Source organism: Desmodus rotundus, chromosome 12 (genome assembly GCF_022682495.2).
Source record: "Desmodus rotundus isolate HL8 chromosome 12, HLdesRot8A.1, whole genome shotgun sequence".
NCBI lineage: Eukaryota > Metazoa > Chordata > Mammalia > Chiroptera > Phyllostomidae > Desmodus > Desmodus rotundus.
Window position 1 is genome coordinate 15,310,838 of NC_071398.1, and position 24,958 is coordinate 15,335,795.

At 37.7% G+C, this 24,958-nt stretch overlaps 1 protein-coding gene across 2 annotated transcripts in view; it reads left to right on the top strand.

Moving 5' to 3' along the window:
- NFATC3 (nuclear factor of activated T cells 3) overlaps positions 1-24,958 on the top strand; it is a 106,794-nt gene that overhangs the window by 61,502 nt on the left and 20,334 nt on the right. For both annotated transcript variants that reach the window (XM_053915104.2, XM_024556174.3), the window contains exons 5-9: positions 1,268-1,440; positions 5,239-5,379; positions 13,838-13,893; positions 15,090-15,216; positions 20,279-21,286. In XM_053915104.2, the coding sequence (XP_053771079.1) occupies positions 1,268-1,440; positions 5,239-5,379; positions 13,838-13,893; positions 15,090-15,216; positions 20,279-21,286 (1,505 nt within the window). The remainder of the gene's footprint in view (positions 1-1,267; positions 1,441-5,238; positions 5,380-13,837; positions 13,894-15,089; positions 15,217-20,278; positions 21,287-24,958) is intronic.

The following is a 24,958-nucleotide window of genomic DNA, read 5'->3' on the forward strand; positions in this document are numbered from 1 at the left end:
TTTTAGACATTTTTTCTGTGTCTTTCTAAAGATGAAAATATTCATCCTTTTTGGGATTTTTTTCTTGTACTTTACTGGTTCTTATCTTGATAACCTAATTCTGTAATGTACATTGTCCTTCAAAGCTACTTGCGGAGCCTTTGGGCAGTGAACATCAGAGTCGGAACTATTGGTAGATACAGTAAAGGGATGAATAACAATGAATGCCATAAGAGAGAGTAAACTTTAACTGAAATGTTTGATCATTAGTTATTAGTTTGCTAAATTCTTCCAGTATGTGGATAAGAAAGATACGTTGTAGGTACTGTTGTTTCCTAACGTGGTATGTGTGAAGCAACCATATTTAGTAATACATTTTGAAGGTATTGAAATGTTGGACCTTAAATGCCAAAACTGTAACTTTGTATGTGCATTCTTTAGAAATATGTAATATAGTTGGGAAAATATAAAACTTACAGTTTAGAAACTTTAGAAATATGTAATATTGTTAGAAATGCAAGAATCATAGCCCGATCAACTGTTTTATTAATAAGCATATAACTATAAAAATCTATGCTATTAATGATACTTGGGGTCCTACATATGAATCTTTTCTGGCCTAATAACTTCGTTTTTTTAATGATTCTTTGGGTTGGCTGGACTCAACCAGCTCGTTCATGTGGTGATGGATAGGATCACATGCACCTGAATCCAGCTGGTAGCTCAGTTGGGTTGGGGACATCCAAGATGTCTTGGCCTTTCTTTCCTGCGTGCTATTTGGACTTCGTTGTGGTGGCTCAGGGCTCCAAGAGGACGTTATGAGGCTTCTTAAGTGCTAGGCTTATAACTTACACAGCATCATGGTCACATTCTTTAAAGCCATCTCTCAAGGAGAGGGGACATAGGAACTCTGGGAAAAGCAGCATGCATGTACAGGAATGGGAAGGAATTGTTAACGACCCTCTTTACGGACAATCTATTACACTTTTGTCACACAAAAATATATTTCTAAAAAATTTCCATATATCTCCCCTTTACCTTCTTCTACCTTCCCCCACGCCCCTTTCCCTCTCGTAATCACCAGAGATTGTTGTCTGAATCTTTGAGGGTTTTTTTTTTTTTTTAATTTTTTGCTTAATCCCTTCACTTCTTTCAAACATTTTTAATTTTTGATTTTAGGTAGTGATAGTTCTTCCCTGCTAAATTAACAGTGGCTATTTAGCTGAGTTGTTTAGAACCACTAATTATCAGTAAGCAAGTAAAATGTTTTATATTTTTTTCTCCCTAGTATTGACTGTGCCGGTATTTTGAAACTCCGCAATTCAGATATAGAACTTCGAAAAGGAGAAACTGATATTGGCAGAAAGAATACTAGAGTACGACTTGTGTTTCGCGTGCACATCCCACAGCCCAATGGAAAAGTCCTTTCTCTGCAGACCGCTTCTATACCTGTTGAGTGCTGTAAGTGAGCTTGTGATGATGTTTTAAAATTTCATTTACAATAGGTCATTTCCTGTCTTGTTTGTAATGTGATGTTTGGATCTAAACTGTAAATTGAGGCACAGAATCTGGATAGCTGGTGTGATTTTCTTATATGGAAATAAGCTACATGGTTAGGTAGGAGGAGTTATGATCTTGAAGTTAGAAAATGGTTTCTTATTATAATTTGAGTGTGACTATAGACAGATTCTCCTGACCACAGTTTTCTTATCTGTAAATGAGGCAGATGGGCTTGATTATACTTGAGGACCAAATCATGAAGTTATGATTCAAGTGTTACTTGGCTATCGTTACTTCATTAAAATGTCAGCCTTTATATAGGAACATGCCTGTCTCTGAGCTGACACCTCAGCTAAATAAGGACCCCACAGGATTTTGGTTTTTTGTGGGATTTTTTTTTTTTTTTTACCATAAATTTAATTACAACACCAGATTGAGAAAGTAAATCCTTTTCCCCCTGTTTACAAGGAAAGAAATGAAAAAGGCCCTAGAACATGATAACTAACTACTCAAGCCCTGGAGAACTGTGGACCTCTGGTAGGTTAGCTGGTAGGACTGAAAGACTGAGACTATTGTTTAGGTCTTTCTGGAATACCCTTAGAAATGTTTTAATTTCATGTCTGAATTTTGTGTAGGAAAAAATAGGCACAAGTATCTCAAGTACTCATCTGTGGTTATTTGCTTATAGGTGACAGAGCTGTGTTTAGAGCACAGGTTCTTAGTACTCTTTTAGTTGCATTATACCATTTTATTTCTGTTAACCACATGCATTCTTAATTCAGGATTACACCTACTTAATTTCCTTTCTGTGCCTCCATTTGCTGTTTGCTGAATTGGAGTAATACTTTATCAATTCCCTATTGACTGTGGGAATCACTGAACAAATCCATGGTAAAAAGACATCACTGTAGAAGTAATTTTTGTATTAATTTTTAAAAAATATTTTATTGCCCTGGTTGGTGTGGCTCAGTGGATTGAGCACTGGCCTGTGAACCAAAGAGTCCCTGGTTTGATTCCTAGTCAGGGCACATGCCTGGGTTGCGGGCCGGATCCCCAGTTGGGGGCATGCAAGAGGCAACCACACATTGATGTTTCTCTCTGTCTTTCTCCCTCCTTTTCCCTCTCTAAACATAAATAATTAAAGAATTTATTCATTTATCTTCAGAGAAAGGGGAAAGGAGGGAGAAAGAGAGGGAGGGAACCATTGATATGCCAGAGATACATTGATATGCAAGAGATACATTGGGTGCATGCCTCTCGCATTCACCCATTGGGGGACCTGGCCTGCAACCCAGGCATGTGCCCTGACTGGGAATTGAACTGGCCACTTTTCGGTTTTCAGGCCATCATTCATTCCATTGAGCAACACCAGCCATGGCTGTAATAATTTTTAATAGGTAAGACAGATACATGATACAAAATTCAGAAAGAATGGAAGAGTATAGAGTGAGAATCAAATTTCTAAGTCAACTAGTTTTCCCTCTTCAAAGCAACAATCATTGCCAGTGTTTTTATTATCCTGCCAGAGTATTCTATGCCCATACAAACACATGTGTTTAGCAAAATAATTTAAATAAAGTTATAGAGAATTTTGAGTTTTCAAGATGAAATGTCTTTGAAATGATTTTCTATTTTTTCTTTTAGTTTATTAAAGTGATTTTTTAAAGATTTTACTTACTTACTTTTAGAGAGAAGGGAAGGGAGGGAGAGAAATATTGATGTGTGAGAGATACATCCGATTGGTTGCCTCTTGCACACCCCCAACTGGGGACCTGGCCTGTAACCCAGGCATGTGCCTGACTGGGAATTGAACCAGCAACACTTCGGTTTCTAGGCTGGCACTCAGTCCACTGAGCAACACCAGCCAGAGCAAAATTTAATGTGATTTTTTTTCTTTTAGTTATTAAATTAATACGTAATTATTGTTGAGAATATAGAAAATGCAGAATGGTACAAAGAGTAGCATTAAAATCTTTTGAAATATCACTTGCTCAAGATAGTTACTATTAACTGTTTGGGGGGGGTTCTTTTCTTTCTCTTTTTTTTCCCCTTTTTTTTTGGTCTATATATATATATGGTATTTTTTAGTTGGGCTTAGCTGATAGAGGGTTTTTTTTTATTTATTTATTTTTAGAGCGAGGGGAAGGGAGGGAGAAAGAACGTGAGAGAAACATCGATGTGAGAGAGAAGCATCTATCAGTTGCCTTTCAAATGTGCCCTGACTGGGGACCAAACCCACCATCCGGGCATATGCCCTGACTGGGAATCAAACTGGCAACCTTTTGCTTTGTGGTACGACGCCCAACCAGCTGAGCCACACTGGTCAGGGCTTTACCCAATATAGTTTTGGGTTTTTTTACCCAACAAGTTTTATAACTTGTTTTGGTATTTTCACTTATAATGAGCATTTTCTCATATTGCTAAATATTCTTCAAAAATACCATTTTTAACACATACATAATTTTTTGCTATAACTGTGCCATTTGTTGAAAACATTTTTACTGTTACTTTGAATGTACCTATCATGGCCAACTTCTGCCATACATGTCTAAAATCTGATTTAGTCTATTCCATAGGCTAGTCAGTGCTTGTTTCCATGTTCCTTCTCAGTGAGTCATTTGGAACTTAAGTAGGGATATAAGTATTTTCTGAGATCTAGGTTGTTGCTGGTACTTCCCAAGTGATAGTTGATCATTAATCCCAGACCTATCCCTTATGAAAGAATCTGTTTTACCATTCTCTTTGAATGGGGCTGGTGTCCCAATCCACATACCTTTTGTGGCTTGGTATTCAATAGTTTCGAAAGAGAAGAGCCATAGTGAACTGTGAGTGTGTCCTTCCTAAAGCCATTCAGGTTAAATTTCTTTAAAATGTTGTTCCAGCCAAACAAAACACAGCTGACCCTCAAAGCCACCAGTTTTCCACACAAGTACTAGGACTAAAAGTAAACCTGTTTTCCAAATGTGAAGAACAGAGTGTAATCCATATTTTTTCCTTTGTTTTGAAGAGAAAAGAGCCAGAAATACAGTCTCTAGAAAGTGTAGCTACTTGGAATCAGTCAGTATCATACAAAGGAGTACCAAGATCACTGTTTATAAAGTTAATTTAAATAATGACTCTATGGCATTAAGAAAAACTTGTTCACATACCCTGGAAATGAAGTGTTAGTGTACTATAGAAGCATTTACATCCATTTTTTAAAATTCACTACTGAAATGTATACTTCATATATGCTTCAGTTACTTAGTTACTTAGAAAATCATCCAAAATGGAACGCTGATGTCTCAATGATGATACAGATGTTTTCTTGATGAAAGGACTACTTGGTGTTTGTCCTTTAGAAACTTGTCTTTTAATTGTAGGAAACATAATTACATGTCTTTGGATTTAATTTGTCTTTTATAATTATATTAGATTTATTGATTTTAACAGAAATGTATTAAAGACTTAAGCTAAAAAGAGAAAAGTTGGATAAAATGAATGTGTTGAAAATATAAATTTGCAAGCATTAATTAGTTTTTCTTATTGGTTTTTTTACAGTTGTAGTCTTAAGAAAATAATTAAGAAATAACATAAATCTAATGATTCTATTTTATTTTCTAAATAATGTAGTTGTTTTGGTGGATATTTTAGTATTGAATTGTAAAAGCCCAGAATTTGCTTCTCTTTATTTTCATTATATAGCCTGAATTTGTCATTTATATATGGAAAGTTATAAACTAATACTTTGTTTCTTCTCAACTTTTAAAAATAAAACAGCCCAGCGGTCTGCTCAAGAACTTCCTCATATTGAAAAGTACAGTATCAACAGTTGTTCTGTAAATGGTGGTCATGAAATGATTGTGACTGGATCTAATTTTCTTCCAGAATCGAAAATCATTTTTCTTGAAAAAGGCCAAGGTAAATAATACAAGATTTGAATTGGTTGACCTTGAATTATTCAGATGTTTCACTGACATTAAACATAAAGTTTTCCTAAAGCTACAGGTATCATTTATGCAGATTTTGTTGCAAATCAAACATTTATTAAATTTTCATATAAGTGTTAATTTTCATTAAGGATGTCTCACCCTGGATGGTGTGACTTTCTTGGAGTGTTGTCTGAACACCATAAAGTTGCAGGTTCGAACACTGGTCAGGGTGCATATGGGAGGCAACCAATTCATGTTTGTGTCTTTCTTTCCCTCACTCCCTTCCTCTCTCTTTAAAATCAATAAACATATTCTCGGGTAAGGATTTAAAAAAAAAAAAGATGTCTCCAAAGTAGAAGGATCTCCCAGTAATTTTACTCCTAGTTATACGAAGTCTGTCCAGAAGGTATCTAGCCATGTAATAGGAAAAAGGGAGACTTTTTCTTTTTAGGTTTTTCATTTATTTTTAGAGAGAGGAGAAGGGAAGGAGAAAGAGAGAGAGAGAAACATCAATGTGTGGTTGCCACTCTCATACCTCCTACTGGGGGACCTGGCCTGCAACCTAGGCATGTGCCTTGACTGGGAATAGAACCTGCAACCCTTTGGTTTGCAGGCTGGCACTCAATCCACTGAGCCACACCAGTCAGGGCAAAAAATAGAGACTTTTATTGAAGAAGATACAAGAAACATTGTACATAGGACAGTGTTGTCTTAGTCCCCTTCAAAGTAGTCACCTTGGGACTTCACACAGTTCTCCTAATCACTATCAACTACCCTGGCATATTTTCCTGAATCTCATCAATGGTCTGAAATCTCTTCCCTTTCAAGGGTGATTTTAGTTTTGGGAAAAACCATAAGTCACAGGATACCAAATATGGGTTGTAGTAGGGCTGAGTCACCTGGGTGATTTGATGTTTCTCCAAATGACTGCATGAGATGTGATGCATGAGCAGGCATGTTATCGTGATGAAGCTGCCAATCACTAGTTGCCATAGCTGTGGCCTTCTGAGTCATCCAAATAGTTTCTGAGGAGGAATGTTCAAGCTTAACGTAAAATTGGATGCAGATTTGTTGCTCTACTTGCTCAGTCATTTTGAATGTGACAGCCACACAGTGCACATGCTCACTCAACAGCATCTATCACCTCACTGACTAGTACAGTGAAATCATCATTATTCATACATGCGCATTCCAGTCCACTCTTCTTGGCTGCTAGGTTACATTGATGTCTTGCAAACTGTTCTCGCTATATTAACAATGGCTGGACTTTTTCTGGACACACTTCATATATATACTCAAGAGAATTGAAAACATGTCACACATAAACTTGGACACAAGTGCTTATAGCAGGATTATTCATAATAGCCAAAACATGGAAACAACCTAAGTGTTCATCAGCTGATAAATGGATATAATCATATAATGATGGAATATTCTTCAGCTATAAAAAAGAAGAAAGTTTTGGTCCATGCTACATCATGGATGAATCTTGACAACATTGTGCTAAGTGAAAGAAGCCAGCACAGAATGTCCAGAATCAGCAAAAAGTAGATTAGTGGTTGTAAGAGTTTGGTGGGAGTTGTCAGTGGGAAGTGACTACTAATAGGCATGGAGTTTCTGGAATTAGATAGAGTTCTGTGAATATAAAAATCTCTGAATCATATACTTTAGAAGAGTGAATTTTGCCCTGGCTGGTGTGGCCCCGTTTGAGCATCGTCCCATAACTAAAACATCCCATAATTGTGGGTTCGATTCCCGGTTAGGGCACATACCTGGGTTGTGGGTTTGATCCCCGTTTTGGCTGCATACGATCCTGGTCTGGGTGCCTACAGGAAGCACCTATACTGCTTCTCTCTGGCATCGATGTTTCTCTCTCCCCCTCCTCTCTCTCTAAAAGCAATGAAAAGTTATCCTTAAGCGAGGATTTTTTTAATTGAATTTTATGTATTTTATACATAATTATATGAATTATATCTTAATTTTTAGAAAAGTAGAAGAATCCTATGTCTATCAGGGTGTTTTATTTCAGACTTCTTGAGCATATTTAAAACATTTTCTATTCCTTTTCTCATATTTTTTTAAGTGTTTAAAAAATGTGAAGTGAAATACCATTCTCATAAGAATAATATAAAAAATAGGACATTTTTACCTTTGGAGTCACATTCTTGTCCCTTCCCAAATGGATTCTTCCCCTGAATCAATTTTTGTTTTTCTTTACAGTTTTATTTTATGTATTTTCCCATTTTTGGACTTTGTGTAGTACTGCATGTATTCTTCTGAAAGAGTTTTTTCCCCCAGTGGTCAACATTAATGTTTTAATATAACTAAATTATCTTTCACTGTATCTAAGTTTCACTGTATGAATGTGCCACAATTTATTATCCCTACTGTCACTGGATATTTGAGCTGTGTCTGGTTTTTGGCACTGCCAAACAGTAGCTAACAATTCTGTTATGAACATTTTACTTAAAAAAAAAAAAAGATTTCTATGAAGATTTTATTGTAGGGTGTAACTTTTTTTAAAATCCTCACCCAAGGACATGCTCATTGATTTTATAGAGAGGGGATGGGAGGGAGAGAAACATCAATTGGTATCCTCTCTTAATGTGCTCCACCCAGGGACCAAACCTGCAGTCCTGCATGTGCTCTGGCTGGGACTAGAACCTGTGACCTCTTGGTTTCCTGGATGATACTCCAGCCAGTTGAGCACAATGGCCAAGGCGAGCATTCTACTTCTTATCACCTGGTGAACTAGGCAAGAATGTTACAGTTCTTAAGTTTTATTAATTCAATAGGGGTAAAATGGTATTTTGAACTTTGAGTTTAAATTTTCCTGTTAATTGTATTGAGGTTGTTATGGGCCATTTATTTGTGTAGTATCTGTTCATGTCTTTGCCCCTTTTTTATTCAGTCCATTTTTATTATGGGATTCTTTATATACAGGGTGGGGCAAAAAGTAGGTTTGCCGTTGTTCATATGGAAAATAATACAATCATTAATAATACAAGAATAAACTGCGTACTCACAACTGTAAACCTACTTTTGCCTACCTTGTATTTTGTATATCAAAGCAAGTTGGGGAAGTGCCCCATCTTTTTCCACTTTTCAAAAGTGTTGTCATGTAATCTCACCCTCTTTTGAACGTGTGGCAGAGCTCACCTCTGAAATCTGGGCTGGGAGCTGTTTTTGTGGGGAGCTATTAGTTTCTGATATAATTCTATTCATGCTTATTGGACCACCTAAGCCTATTTCTTCTTGAGTTAGTTTTGGCAAATTTTATTTTCCAGGTAAATAGAAAAACACATTCTTTCTCTGTTTCTCCTTTACTGTCATAATATTACCACCCTCATAACGCTTGAGTGCGGTAATATTATGATATGCGGGCTTCCCATGTATCAGGCAATACCAACTGGGTGTCCACAGTTCGATTCAATTCGGAAACTAACTGGAGTTAATGTAGATCCCACAGGTTAGAGGCTTAGTCCCGTAGGGCTGTCCCTCACATCAGATGCCAATTGAAAGCGGTTGGTCTGAGGTTACCCACAACCTCTGTCTGACTTACTTACAAATCAGAGGTTCCCATGGCCACCTTCCTGGATTTGATCATTGGTAGAACATGTCACAGAACTCAGGGAAACTTACTTAAGTTTATCAGTTTATTATATGATAAAGGATACCATAAAGGATACAGATAAACGTCCAGGTGGAAGAGATACATAGAGCAAGGTGTGTGGGGAGAGACACGGAGTTTCTGTACCCTTTATAGGCATACCACTCTTCTAGCGCCTACATGTGTTCAGCAACACAGAAGCTCCCTGAACCCCATAGTATTGGAATTTTTGTGGCAGCTTCACCACGTAGGCATGATTGATTGATTATTCCATCTCCAACCTCTCTTTCCTCTCTGGAGAAGGAGGTGTGGGCCTGAAAGTTCCAGGCTTCTAATTATGGCTTTGGTCTTTCTAGTAACCATCCCTCATCCAAGAGCTCACCAAGAGTCCCTCCCCGCCTTTAAACAAAAGACACTCATATTTGATCTAGGAAATTCCAAGGGATTTAGGACCTCTATGTCAGGAACCAAATATTAGAGGAAAAAAGATGCTCCTAGTGCTCTTATCAGGAAATGTTGAGGGAGGACCCCTCAAAAAACAATTCATTTATAAAAAATTGTGTATTTATTCTTATATGTTTAAACTTCAGTCACCTTCAAAGTACTCTCCATTTGATGCAAAACACTTATCCAGATGTTTTTTCACTGCTCAAAACAGTTTTTTTAAAATAAATTTTTTAAAAGATTTTATTTATTTTTAGAGAGGAGAAGGGAGAAAGGGAGAGAAACAGCAATGTCTGGTTGCCTCTCATGTGCCCCCTACTGGACACCTGGCCGGTAACCCTAGCATGTGCCCTGCTTGGGAATCAGACCATTGACCTTTTGTTTCACAGGCTGGCACTCAAAACACTAGCTAGGGCTCAAAACAGTTTTTGAACTTGTCGATTATGATGCCTTTTAATGCTTCTGGAGTGTTTTTTGTTTTGTTTTGTTTCACCTCTTCCACATCAACAAAACATATTTCTTTGAAGACTTTTTTCATTGGGGGGATTGCCTTGGGGTAAGATCAGATGAATAGGGCAGGTGAGACACAGGGGTCATGCCATTTTTGGTCAAAAACTGCCGAATACTCTGGGTGGTGTGGACAGGTGTGCTGTTAAATCACCTATCATAAAATGGACAAACACATTGAAAGAGTCTTCAGAAAAGTTCATTGAAGCTGAATGCAGCCTCTCATAATGTTGCCAGACGGTACACTGTTACAGATGGGTTCCTAGAACACTCACCTAGCAGGGGAAGCCTGTATTACAAGGGGCCTGTCCTTCAGGGAATAATTCTGGGTCTTTTTGGGTCCCCCCCTTGTACCAGGTTTTAAGAACCGTATGCTAGGAACTAGAGGCAGAGACCAACTTACATTTTTTCCATTATTTCACACCATTATTTTACTTATTTCACCTAAGTTTTCAAATTTATTGGCATTGATTTGCCTGTAATACTCCCTGCATGCGGGATCATATGCTTTTAAAATTTTTTTTCTGCTGCTGTTTGTGTCATCTCTGTTTTTTTCATTAGTTTTTCCAGAGTATTTGGCTTTATTGATCCTTTTAATTGTGTTATTGTTTTGTTTATCTAATTTCTGCATTTTTCCTTGTTTTCACCTTTGGGGGGGCTTGTTTTGTTAATTTAAATACTCAATCATTTTTCATCCTTTCATCTTATTAAACCTTAAGTATTTGAGACTATATATTGCCCAATAGCTTGTCTCCTATAATTGCAGTATCTCTTTTTCCACTGAATACTTTTTCTTGAAGTTTAAATACGTTCAAGTCTTCTCATCCTTTCCCTTGACTCTGTCATCCTCATAAGCGGTAGTTTCATTTCTCTCATTTATTATCCAGCCCCTTGAAAAAGTAATCTGTCATCTACCTTCATTGCCTTCATTACTTACTTTTCAATCTGTCTTTCACTATTATTGGAATTTTAACCTTCTAAAAATTTGACAGTCAGCTATCTACTCTTCTTCTTCTTTTTAAAAAATTTTTATTTTATCTGTTATTTTTTTCTTCTATTCTTTTTTAAAAAATTGTATTGTTGTTCAAGTACAGTTCTCTGCCTTCCCCCCTCCCCGACCCCAGCCTAACCCCCACCCCTCCCCCTACTCTTCTTCTTGATACCCTTTTTCTTTCTTGGCTTTTGTGTAATTGTATTTATCTGCTTCTCAGCACATCTTTATTCCCACTCATCTCTTTTTGTCATTTTTTCTGGCCCTTGAATATAGATGTTTCCCAAGGTCCTATATTCAACTTCCTTTTCATTGTATTCCTTCATTCTGGCGATTTCATCAGCTACTAGATCTCTGTCTATAGTCACATTCTTTCTCCTAAACAAACTTCAAACCTGTGTTTAAAAGTGCCCACTTAAAATTGCTACTTATAAAAAAAATTGCTACTTACATCCTACCAATACTTAAAATATGAAAACTTGTCAGACTTCACAAACCAGTTTCTCTCACTGGGTTGCCCAACTTCGTTAATGTCAGGGCCGCCTTCTTCTCAGGCTGGTAAACATGTTTCCAACTGTCGTCTTCTCCCTTAAAATTTACTTCCTTCCAACCCCTTCAACTCTGACCAATACCTGCACATCTTACCAGTTTTGTTTCACAATTTATTAATTTATCAATTATATATAAAGCAACTGCTACATGAAAAACACTAGACATTAGGGATGTAATAGTAAGTATAACCTTCAGGCTGCCTTCTTTGATAGAGCCTACCTTCAAGTGGGTGCACAGACAATAAACATATAAACAGATAAGTGAACAAGATAATTCCAGATAAAAGTGCTGTAAATTAAGAGTGTAAAGTGATAGTAATAAAACAGTGAAATCTTTATATCAGGTGGTCAATGAATGTCTTTTTGCAAAGGTCATATTTGAAGCAAAGCAAGAAGTAGGAGGAAGAGATACTGTCTCAAAGCTATCCCTTTGCATTGTAAAAATTCACTTGTGTCTGAATATAATAATGTATCTATAAAGCAGCTTCATTGTGGAATTCGTTATATTAAACACAGAGCTTTGTTTTTAGCAGCTTTTGATTTAAATTGAATGTTACATGGTGGTAGTTTACTGGCTTTGGATGAGATTGCAGTTGTGAACATGTAACCCCCATTCTGAAAGCACCTTCAGCGATCTCTTCGTTTTTTAGGCTCCTTAATATGGCATTCAGGGCACAGTCCGTTGCCTGTCTTTTCCACCCTTGTTTCTTACTGCTCCCTGCCTCATAATTTATACTCCAGCAACACAGCTGCTTATGGTTCCTTGTATCATGTGGTTTCTCGCCATCTTGCTTTTGCTCATATTACCTCTTCAGCCTGGACTACGCCTCCCCCCTGCATCATCTAAATTCCACCTTATATTTAAGCCTTAGTTCAAGAGCTCCTTAGGAAACCTTTCTTGTCTCATACCTTTATCCCAAGGTTCTTAGTACCTCTGGAATGCATTTTTATTAGTTAAAATAAAAAGAGTGTGACCACCACATTTCATTATAATGAACTGTTTGTATTTGCCTTTTATCCACAGACTGAAGGCAGGATATCCTATCTTTATTATTTCAATAGCCCAACGTGCCTGGCACAGGGGACCCAGCAAATGATTGCTGAACTAGCGCTATAATGCTAAGTAGGCATTTTTTTATAGTGCCTCTTGTGCACAAGGATAGCTATTACCTAGTTTCTGGACAGAAAATGATAGTCACAATCTGGAAGGCATATTTGATTGAGTCTCTCCTAATATCTTCATAGACCAGGTGAAGTCATGCTGGCCGTGGAGATACTTGTGTATGTTAGTCCCTGGGTGAATGCACATAATGTAAAAAGAATACTTCAGAACAGAAGTTTATCAGACTGGAAGGAGAGCTTTAGTAGCAGGTGGGGCTCTCCCCAGGTAAACAATTCACTTGGGATGAAGAGCCAGGAAATATGCCGGACAGATCTTCAGGTGACAGAAATCTGGAAAGCCTAGAAGCCCATTTTAGAAGACCATCAGCATCCAAAAAGATCTTGACACACGATCGATCTAAGAAAATGAAATCTAGTAGGGAGAAATTAACGTAACAAGGGTTTGGGTGGGCAGCTGCATAAGTGCACAATGTGGGAGCTTGAGCTTGGCTGTAGGAAATGTGGCAGACTGAGGGACACTCAATAATACAATAAGTGTAAGAGAGAACATGGTGCAGCTGCCTCAGAAAACTCTTATTAACAGAGACACAGCACCTCTGCATGAGGTTAATAAGAGCTTTAGTTACTGTCTACAGTGCTGGGTCATGTCTTACCTGGGCTGTTCAGTCCTGAGCCTGGGGCATTTGGAGGGAGATGGTCACACTGGAGGAATATTCAAAGAAGAGTGATCAGGAAGGCTGAACTATTGTATAAAGGATAGATGAGGAATTGGAGATGTAGCCAGCAGGAGACGAGACGCAGGCAAACGTAGCTGCTTTTAAACAGCTCTGGGTGGTAGCTGCGAGGAGTAGTACTTGACAAATGTTAGATATTTTAAGGAGACAGATTTGATCTATCATAGAGAGCTTTCCAGCAGCAATTATTGTCCAAAGAGGAAATGGGTTACTTGGTAAGAGAGTAAATTTTCCATTACTTAAGGCATCCTAACAGAAGTTGGCCACCTCTTGGTGGAGATGCTCTCTAGGATTTTCAAATATCACTTAGTAGAATAAACTCAATGAGGCCTGCTAACCCAATGAGGCAGGCATCCCAAGATCTTTATGGAAGCAGTGAGAAACAGATGCCCTTTGCCAATAAATTTGTGATACTAAATAACATTAGATTTTGTTTATATGCTTTGTGACTTGAATTCCTTTTAACTGTAAATTGTTTCTTTCAACAGATGGACGACCTCAGTGGGAGGTAGAAGGGAAAATAATCAAGGAAAAATGTCAAGGGGTAAGAAATTTATCTTATTTCTTTAGAAATATTTAAGAAGCTTAATGAGAAAATTAGTGCTGCTTATGGTATAGATGAGGAGTCTTTTATCTATTAAGTAATAGGAAAATAACTTAAAATATTTAGAAATTTAGATATACTTTCTGATATTAAAATTAAAGTTTATGAAAGATAATTGGTGTCTTTCACCTTTTTGTGTATAGGATAGGCAAAATTAGAAATGAAAGATTATTAGAAGTTTCTTAGTGAAGTTATCATTAATTTATTTCTCTGAATTCAGTGAAGAAATCAAACAAATTCAGTAAAGACCATATATAGTAGGCAGAAATAGGAGGAGGACAAGCCCTCCCTATTTCCAGCTCCTCAGCATCAGGCCATTCAGGATTCAACACAAACTTGTGGTTTCTTCCTGGTTGGCATGGAGACAGAATCTTCTCTGGAATAGAGAATACCACTTCCCACAGTCCTGTTCAGAGACTTTGGGGAAGTAATGTTAAGGACTGCATTCGGTTTGGAGCTAAAGGTTTTCACACTACTTGTGTAAAATTATTTTTATATGGATACAAATTTTGTGTATTGACAATTTAGAACATTTTGAATATAAAATTTAAGGTAAGAAATCTGAACTATAACATAACTTGGGAAATAAGAAACTTGATTAAAAACCAGAATAGACTTCCAGTTAAGATGTATAGTGGGGGTGTCTCACTCATTTTCACCAGGGCCACATCAGCTTCATAGGTTGCCTTCAAAGGGCTGAATGTAATTTTAGGACTAATTTTAACTAGGGGCAAGGAGCTCTACATTCTGCCCTTTGAAGGCAACCATGAGGCTGATGTGGCCCCTGGTGAAAATGAGTTTTGACACCCCTGAATAGTAACCTGTAATATTCATTTGAACAAAATATTTCACTTCAAAGTATGTAAGACTTTATTTCTGATACAGCAAGAAACCCAGTTGAGTGAATAAAAAGCAATTTTCCTTTTAATGGTTAACTTTAAAGAGCTTATCTCTTTAAAGTATCCATAGTCTGAAGTTTCCATAGAATATATCTCCAGACATAATCAGTTGTTCTGCATAATGATCTATGATGGAAGGGCCTGGGTAGATCTAAGGTTCATGTAGTGCTGAGTTTAGCAGGTGCATTTCATTTTTAGTTCTGAGTGTAACACAATCTTGCTTTCCATGCTCCTTAGGCTCACATTGTCCTTGAAGTTCCTCCATATCATAACCCAGCAGTTACAGCTGCAGTGCAGGTGCACTTTTATCTTTGCAATGGCAAGAGGAAAAAAAGCCAGTCTCAACGTTTTACTTACACACCAGGTATGAGGAGTTACGATGGTTTACTACAGACCTTTCTTTCATAGTGAATAAAAAGTTATTCGGTGAATCCTATATTATAGTGTTGAAGGTAGGGTGGTTTACAACCAGTAAAAATTCCAACATATGTCTAATCTCTAAAGCTTGTGTTGACTTTAAATGTTAGATATGATATCAGTTGTTATTTTATAGTCATTTATTATAAGGAAATTACAAATTTGAATGTAGATTTGAGACTTTTTTAGAAGCTACCCCAAAATCACCAGTACTACAGGAAGGACAGGTATTTGTGAATATGTGTGAACTCCCCTTGTGCCCTTTCTATTGCAAGAAGTGAGCTTTAACGGGGTGACATCAATTTTGTGTTTCAAATAGCATTTTTTTCTACAATATATAAATATATCAGATTAACATCTTAAATTTACACAATGTTATATGTCATATGTACTCAGTACATTAAAAAGTTAAAAATAAAATGATTTTCCCCATATTTCTTCTATCTCTGTAAAAGATGTCAGTGTTCAGTGTTTTCAAATTACTGTGGAGAGTGAAAGGGGTATGTGTGTGTGTGTGTGTGTGTGAGTGTGAGTGAATAAAAGGCTCAATATTAAAAAGGTGATTTTGCCCTGGTTAATGTGCTCAGTGGGTTGAGCGCTGGCCTGCAAACCAAAGGGTTGCCAGTTGGATTCCCAGCCAAGTCCCCAGTTTGGAGTGTGCAAGAGACAACCATTCAATGTTTCTTTCTCTCATCAGTGTTTCTCCCCCTCTTTCTCCCTCCCTTCCCCTCCCTCAGAAAATAAATAAATAAAATCTTTGGAGCAGGGGAAGGTGATTCAAATAGGTAGTGTTTTGAATGCACAAAGGAGAGAACATTAGTGAAGATAAAAGCTTATCAGGCTCCTGAGAAAGTTGGAAGGACATAGGATTTAAAATATAGAAGTTAGAATGAGCCTTAGATAGGAGAACATGAGGGAAGGTAAAGAAAATGAACACGGTGGATGTGCATTAGGAAGGTTTGTAGATACAGTATTGGAGAATTTAGGGGATTTCCACATGATAGCATCATTTTTTTTTTTCCTGTAAAGAATGACATGCAATCTACTGTTGTGAGCAGAGGGGAGTGTGGTGATATGGCACTTTGAAGAGTGTGGAGAAGTTTGATACAGTTGTTATAAAGACAACAACTAATGACATACAGTCCAGGAGTCTTATCAAATACTGTTGAGATGGGGACTGTAAAGTCTAACCTGAACAAGAAGGGGGAGAGGGCTGCTTGGAATGGATGCGGGGAGCGATAGTGTCAGCAGATTACAGGATTTGGTTACTACCATCACAGTGGTAGTAATCGAATGGTAAACAGAAAGAAAAATGTAATGCATTTACATTGTTAGCTCATGAACTGAAAGGACAATATAAAGGCAGTGTCCTTGTGGGCATTCCATATAAGAATGAAAATCAGTGGGGCCCCCGGAGTGCAGAGAGAATATTGGATTGGACTACAGCTGTTATCCGTCACTGGCCTTCTGGTTGACAGAACACAAATCAGGTGGCACACTAACAGAAGGAAGAATGGACACACAGTGTTTGGACAGTCCTTGTTCTGGTTGATTGCTGTTTTTTTCTCTGTAGCATTTGACTTTTTTTTAAATGAAATTTTGAATAAAATTTTTACAAAAACAAATACATTACTGTGGACTTTTTATAAAGACAAGTTGGAAAAATATTTTAAAACACCCAAATTTTCTTCCATCTGAAACTATCATTCTGTTCTTCTAGATCCTTTTGACCCATATATAGACACAACTTTTGAAAAATAGAAATGGAACAGTGTCATATATACTAATTTTGTAGCATGAGCATAATTTATTTTTTCTCATCAGCAGATAGAGTTCTACAGACTTTAATAGCTTCTTTGTATCCTGGTATTTGACCCTGCCTTTATGTTAGAGTTATTTCATGTGTCTTATTTATTTGTGTAAGTTCTTTATATTAAAGATTTTAGCCTTTTATGTTTGTGGCAAATAAATCCTATTAAAATTATACCTACAAAAATTTTAGGTAGTCATAAGTTTCTTGTTTTTTATTAAAGGAATTGTCAATTTGTTAACCTTTTGGCAACCTCCTAGCAATAGGGATCTGACCAATATCAATATGAGTAGAGAAATAATCATTAATTGCAAATGTCTGAATCTTTTACATTTTTTTAGAATTAAAAATGCTATTTAGCATTATTTGCCCCCCAAAATCAGCTTACTTTATAAAATGAAGATAGTTAATAGAGCACAGAGCTCTTTTTTAGTGGTGCTGCCTGAACTTCTTCCCGGCCACCAGCTCCAGAACTTCTGATGGGGTTCTGGGTAGGGGAGCCTCACCCTTACCCCAGCATCCCTGAAGTTGTTGAGGGGAATGTATTTCCGTCTGAAGCCTAGCAGAAATTTTTTGTACTGGAGGTGTAATCTGAGCTCTGGTTTTGGAATAATGGAGCTTTAAAGGGCAGCAGTAGAGCCAGACTCTTATGTATAATACAGTATTTTACCTGTGGGAAAATACATTCTGTGTTGTAAATAGTTGACTGGACAGACTGACTTTTGGACTGTGGTGGTTTTGATTGGGAGAGAAAACTTGCCTTACAATCAGGATATCAGATCTCAGGTCTTCCCCTGACTGTACCCGCAGATTAACCTGTCTATAAAATGAGGATATAAGGCCAAAGCAATGGTTTTCAAATTGCTTAAATTATTTTGTTCTTTAAATAAATTTTTATGCAAAAAGCCAATATATATTAAAAAAAGGACAAAAGCAAGTTTAGGTGCTCTATTTGTACTGGAAGCGGAAATTCAGAGTTCTTACTCTTTGGATTCTATTCTTCTACACTCACCCATTGAAGAAGAGCATGAGGCTTCCCATACTTTGAAAACCATAACACCAGTGAATTTTTTTTCTGTATCACTCCATCCATCAAAATGCTGGGTTTGAAAAGGAACATATATAACACAAAAGGTAGAGTTAGTCTGTTCTAAAACTCAACTCATTCTAGGTATTGAAAGGTCTCTCTATGTTACTTCCCTCCAAACAAGAATAAGTTACCACAGATGAGCAATGAGGACTTCCTTTTGGTCAGGTTGGAGTCTGAATCCTTTACAGACTAAAGGGTGATACTTGGTCTGGCAAGGTGGAAATACACTTGGTTTAGCAAAGCAGAACTCTCAGTCTAGATATAAAGATATGTGTCAGGAACATAGAAATAAGGTTTGGATCATGCAAAAAAAGATGGATGTTATGCTATAGTTTTCAATCCCTCTGTTTCCTTTTTGGTGCAGGCCCCATCTGCTCAGGGGTGAGAGTAGGCTCTCTTGGATATTCTTCCTCCTTACGCAGAACTGTAACTGTGGGTGTAGAATTTACTGTGGCTTTCCTGGGACCATAGTAGGAGTTGAAGTTGAAAAGGGGGAAAAAATTCACTGGTCCAGGGAGAAAGCTCTAGTTCTGCCAATATCAGAAAAAAAGTAGGTATGTTAAGACATCAGAACCCTGACCAGGTGGCTTAGTTGGAGTGTCATCCCACACACCAAAAGTTTGTGGGTTCAATTCCCTGTCAGGGCACAGACTTAGGATGTGTGTTCAACCCCTGGTTGGGGCACATATGGGAGGCGACCGATCAATGCTTCTCTCTCACATCAGTGTTTCTTTCTCACTCATTCTTTCTCCCCCTTCCTCTTTCTCTAAAATCAATAAACATATCCTCAGGTGAGGATTTAAAAAAAGAAAGGCATTAGAGAGATCAAGGAGCCAGTAGACACAGTGAACTGTAGTTGGAACAGTTGAACAAGAATCAGGAACTGGATAGAGGACTGGGTCAGGAATATGAGCATTATGACAGAAGCAACAAGAAGATTGGGGATATATACTTTTCTCTCTGTCCTTGGGGTGGTTGGCTCACCAGTTGCCAGATTTAGAGGTTCAAGTGGATGAATGATGAGCCCATGCTGTTCTTGCTAGAAAGCCAGACTTAAGTGTAGAACCTAAGTGCCCCCAAAACAAGTTCTTCATTAGTTGTCTCTTCTACAATAAAAGATATTATCAGGATGGTCTTAATTCACTTCCTCAGATTAAGACCACACTTAGGTGAAGAGAATTGGACTTGGCAAGGGTTTGGTAAATGGTCAGATAAGATTTTTATCTTGCTTTGGGTCTCATAGTTATTTTCTTTTGATGCAAAATGAATTACAGTCGACTCTCCCCATCCGCGGACTCCCAAAACATCACAGGTATTTATTGGAAAAAATCCACGTGTAAGTGGACTCGCATAGTTCAAACCTGTGTTGTTCAAGGGTCAACTGTAGTTCTATTTTTTGAAGATTATGAAATTTTTAATTATGTTAATAAGTAGTACAAACTTGAACAAGGAGATGTGAATTCAGGAAAGTTATTTTTAAATGAGTTATAGCACTTCAATAGGAAGCTAAAGTAGATAATTTCTAGAAAAATGGACACAAGTGCTTGCTAAGAGAAACAGTGAAATCAGTTGTCTTGACACGGATGGACTGGTGGTGCTTTTCTGTTTTGATGTGAACGAAATAAGCAGCATGCATTGATTCCTGCTTGGAGTAGGCCTTTCTTTTCGTTGGGTGGGCTCATCCTAAAACATGAATCTGCTTTTTTTTTATGAGATAAGGGATAATAAATAGCTGATACTCATATTTTCTGTTTTGCTGGATGGAGTGGTGAAGTGGAATCTTCATTGATAATACGGTATACTACAATACTTAGAAGCATGGCCTTTGTTGTTGTTTTCTTTAACTTGAATCCTTTTAGAGCAGGAGCCATTCCCTGTTGCCGTATGCTTGTTGACTTCACACATTTTATATTATCTGCCTTCTCCGAAGGCATTTGAGGGTGGTTGTTTTTTTTCTTTTTCTTCTTGCATTCTCTCTCCATTGTTGCAGGCAGTCTGTGACTTGGATTTTTGCTATTGTTGTGTAGCCTAGAATGAAGGCTTTTATTTATTTATTTATTTATTGGGTTATGTAATGACATTTGATTTGATCTTTTTTTTTTTTTTCAGTTTTGATGAAGCAAGAACACAGAGAGGACATTGACTTGGCTTCAGTTCCATCATTGCCTGTACCTCATCCTGTCCAGACCCAGAGGCCTTCCTCAGATACAGGACACGGATGTGACAGTGTACTGTCAGCACAGAGAAGCTTGGTTTGTCCCATCCAGCAAACATATGCATCCATGGTAACATCATCTCATCTGCCACAGTTGCAGTGTAGGGATGAGAGTGCTGGTAAAGAACAGCACATGATACCTTCTTCAGTCATGCACCAGCCTTTTCAAGTCACACCAACACCTCCTGTGGGGTCTTCCTATGAGCCTATGCAAACTAATGTATACAATGGACCAACTTGTCTTCCTATTAATGCTGCCTCCAGTCAAGAATTTGTTCCAGTTTTGTTTCAGCAAGATGCAGCTCTTCCTAGTTTAATAAATCTTGGCTGCCAACCACCATCATCCATACCTTTTCATTCTTCAAACTCAGCCTCACCAGGACATATCTTAACCCATATACCTCATTCTGTGCATACCCTGCCTCATCTGCAGTCAATGGAATACCATTGTTCAAACACAGGACAAAGATCTCTTTCTTCTCCAGTGGCTGACCAGGTCACAGGCCAGCCTTCCCCTCAGTTACAGTCCATTACATACGGTTCTTCACAATTAGGGTCTGCTACAACAGTTTCCCCAGCAGCTTCTCATCCCCTGGCCGGTTCACCACTTTCTGGACCTCCGTCTCCTCAGCTACAGCCTATGCCTTACCAATCTCCTAGCTCAGGAACTGCCTCATCACCAACTCTAGCCACCAGAATGCATTCTGGACAGCATTCAACTCAAGCACAAAGTACAGGTCAGGGAGGTCTTTCTGCACCTTCATCCTTAATATGTCACAATTTGTGTGATCCAACTTCATTTTCATCTGACAAAGCAACTGTGAACATTAAACCTGAACCTGAAGAGCAGCAGGAACCTAACTTTTCAACAATTGGTCTACAGGACATCACTTTAGATGATGGTAAGTTCATCTTTAGGTTCTTGAAGCAGTGAAGATCCAGAAACTTCCTTCTCTAAGTAAGAGTAATGAGAAAGCTACCGTAGGTTGCTTATTGGCATGTGGTTGGGCTTTTCAAAGTTGTTGTTACTAGAGATATGATGATATATTATTTTAAGAATAGACCTGAAAATCTATGCTGTAGATTTTTTACCACTAGTATCTGTTGCAAAGTGTGAGAACTTGGTGATAATCTACCACCCATTTGTGATGGAATTGAGAACATGAGGTTTGTTGGGCATCTTTTCTTCCAGAACATATAGTAAGGTCATAGTGTCTAGAGAGTGGAGTTGGGGAGCGTTAATTTAGTAAACATTGCAGAATGCCATCCATTTGCAAGGCAAAGTTACATGCTGGGAATACTAGGAATGTATCAAGATAGAATTTCTGTCCTTGTGTGAGAAGAGACTCACACAAGTAAAGAACCTGCTCCTTTGTGGCCCTGCTAGCTTGCTGAGTCAGCTAGTGGAGATAGTACAAGATTGGACTGGTTCATTGCTGCTGGCACAGCTGTTGGCACCAAAGTAAAAACAAGTTCTTTATATAAGTACAGCAAGTTGTTATGTAGACCTCTGTTTTGTTTTTTTGTTTTTTAAGATTTTATTTATTTAATTTTAGAGAGAAGGGAAGGGAGGGAGAGAGGAAGAGAAACATTAATGTGTGGTTGCCTCTCAAGCGCCCCCAACTGGAGACCTGGCCTACAACCCAGGCATGTGCCCTGACTGGGAATGGTACCGGCGACCTTTTGGTTCACACTCAGGCTGGCACTCAATCCACTGAGCCACGCCAGCCAGGTGTTTTTTTTTTTTAAGTAAACTCAATAAATTGGGGAACAAACTCTGGAATTTTAGTTGTTTCAACAATTGAAAATTCCCCAAAATAGAATTATCAGGTAATAGTTTTAGGGTTTATTCTAGACTTTATCATCATTTACATGGTAGTGAAATTTTTTCTAAATAGGAATTCAGTGATGAAAGCTATCTGTAAGTATTACCCAATATGAAAATTCTAAAGATTCTGGAATGTGGTTGTAGAATTTTAGTTCTCTCTGATTTTGTATTAATCTGTAGAAAAGTAATTTAAGGTCAGTCATCTCCTTGACATATCTAGAAAGACTGACTTTACCACTTAGTTACAAAACTGTTATTAGATCTCAAATTCCAAGCATAAGGGGAAAGGAAGGAAAACAAAATGTGACACTGTCCCCTTCCAGGTCTTTACCATCAGATCAGTGCACAACTATCTATACAGTGGGTCTGAGTCACATCACTAAAATATAAGAAGAGCACTTTAGGAGATCAGAGAAATGTGACAGATTCCATAAGGATTTAGCAAGTCTACCTTGAGATGACTTTTGACCTTGGAGGATTAGTATATGTTTTCAAAATGAGGATCAGAGGGCAAATCAGATAACATAAGCAGAAGCATAGAACTGTATCTGGGAAAGCCTGATTGTCTGTGGCTGGATGGTGAACAGCATAGTAGAGGATGGCTTTCAAAGCCATAAGGGGGTGATATGCCAGGTCATTTGTGTATAAGAGAAGGTATTTTTATAAACTGAAGCAACACCTACAATTTATTTAACATTTTCCTATTCCTTTTTAATTTAATCTTCACTAATCCTTTATCTCTGAGATAGATAGTGACTTTAAAAAAAATTAATTTATTGATTTTAGAGAGAGAAAAATAATGATTTATTGTTCCACTTATTAATGAATTCATTGGTTGCTTCTCGTATGTGCCCTTACCAGGGATCGAACCTGCAACTTTGGCATATTGGGATGATGCTCTAACCAACTGAGCTACCTGGCCAGGGCAGATAGTGACTTTTAAAGAATTGAACTTTCTGAACGTCACACAACTGATGAGTAGCAGAGCTGAGACTAGAAGATCAGATCTTTTCACTCTAGTCTTGGAGCGCTACAGCTACCTCCCAGCAGCAGCAGGTGTGGGGGTTAGAACTCTCTGCTAAAGGGGATCCCTCCAACTTGTTTTAATTCCTAGAGATTAGCCCTGGCTGTTGTGGCTCAGTGGACTGAGTGCTGGCCTGTGAACAAAATGGTCACCAGTTCAGTTACCAGTCAGGGCACATGCCTGGGTTGTGAGCTGGGTCTTCAGTGGGGGCACTTGAAAGGCAACCATGTATTGATGTTTCTTTCTCCCTCTTCCTCCTTTCCCCTCTCTAAAAATAAATAAATAAAACCTTTAAAAAACAAATTCCTAGAGATTAGTGGGATGTACTCTGTGAATGTGTGTACAGAGAATTTCAGTGCTTGAACACATGTTCACAACTGTATGTGGTCTGTCTCACTTATACTGGTATTGTGTTCTCTTTATGCACAATTGGCATGTCAGTGCTTGCTTAATAATGGTGAGTACCAGGTGGAGAGGAGGCTACTACTTTAATGCAAAACAGACTTTAAATAAATAAAGGCTTTTCCAAATATACACAGGCTTTTAAAATGTTACCTATGTGTTCCTTTGGCAATTTTAGACTAACTATTCATAGTGTTTTTAAGATTTATATTTAGAAAAGAATATATTTATATTTAGAATTTTAATCCCTGAAACAAAAGGTGAGACCTTGAGTGATAACCTACCACACATTTGTGATGAAACAGAAGACGTGAGATATATTGAGCATGTCTCAAAGGTATTCTAGCTCATTTTCTTTCCAAATGAACACTTTTTTTTTCCCTTCTAAAAAGAGACCAAAGCTGGAACCTGCTTTTTCTAATTTATACAGATTGAGTGATTTTGGAGAGGTGGGGGCAGGGGCAGCAAATTGGAACTTGTAGAAAGGTTTTGTGAAAATTGTATTTTTTACCTTTTGAATATGTGAAGATGTGTTGCGAAAACAGAATTTGGAGAGGTAAGGTCTCTGAGAACAAGTATAATAGTGATTACATTTTTGCTCCATTCATTGTGTCTGACACATGATCAAGAATATTTCCCAGATTGTAGCTCCACAGAAGGCAAGGATCGGTTATTGAATTCCCTCATTGCCACCTATCAGGAGACTTGATAGAAGCTCAGTAGTGCTAGTGGTCATTGAAGCGGGGGGAAAAACTAAAATGCACTCCAGAGCACCTCAGATTATTGGATGTAGTATTTTTGAAAATTGCCTTTTTGATGCTTAACTTGAACTCTCGAATTTTTATTATTAGTCAACTGACTCATTGATTACATTTTTTGGATTTGCCTTTGAAGGTAAAATTCTAGATGCCTAGAAAATCCTATAGTTCTGCGAAGTTTTAATATAAATTCATTTAAAAAACAACATATCTCATAGATCTTGAACTCCATAGTATTTAAATGTCTTCTTTCTGGCAAGCTTTAAAAGTAAGCTATTAAGCATGCCAAAAAAGATTAGAAGGACTGTTGACATAAGAAATGTCCAAACCTGTAGAGAATTTTTATAAGAGTTTATTGGAGCCACAACGTCAACATATGCCAAAGAGCAAGATCTCAAATGCCCTTGAGAATAACAGTGTTGCAGCTTCTTTTAGGTATTTGAAATTAAGGGAGGAAGTACATGGAAGATTGGAGAAAGCAAGGCAGAGATTGGATTACAGGAGAGTTAACAAAATTAACGAAATTATGTGCCCTCTTGAGGGTTACCCCCTTTCAGGGGTA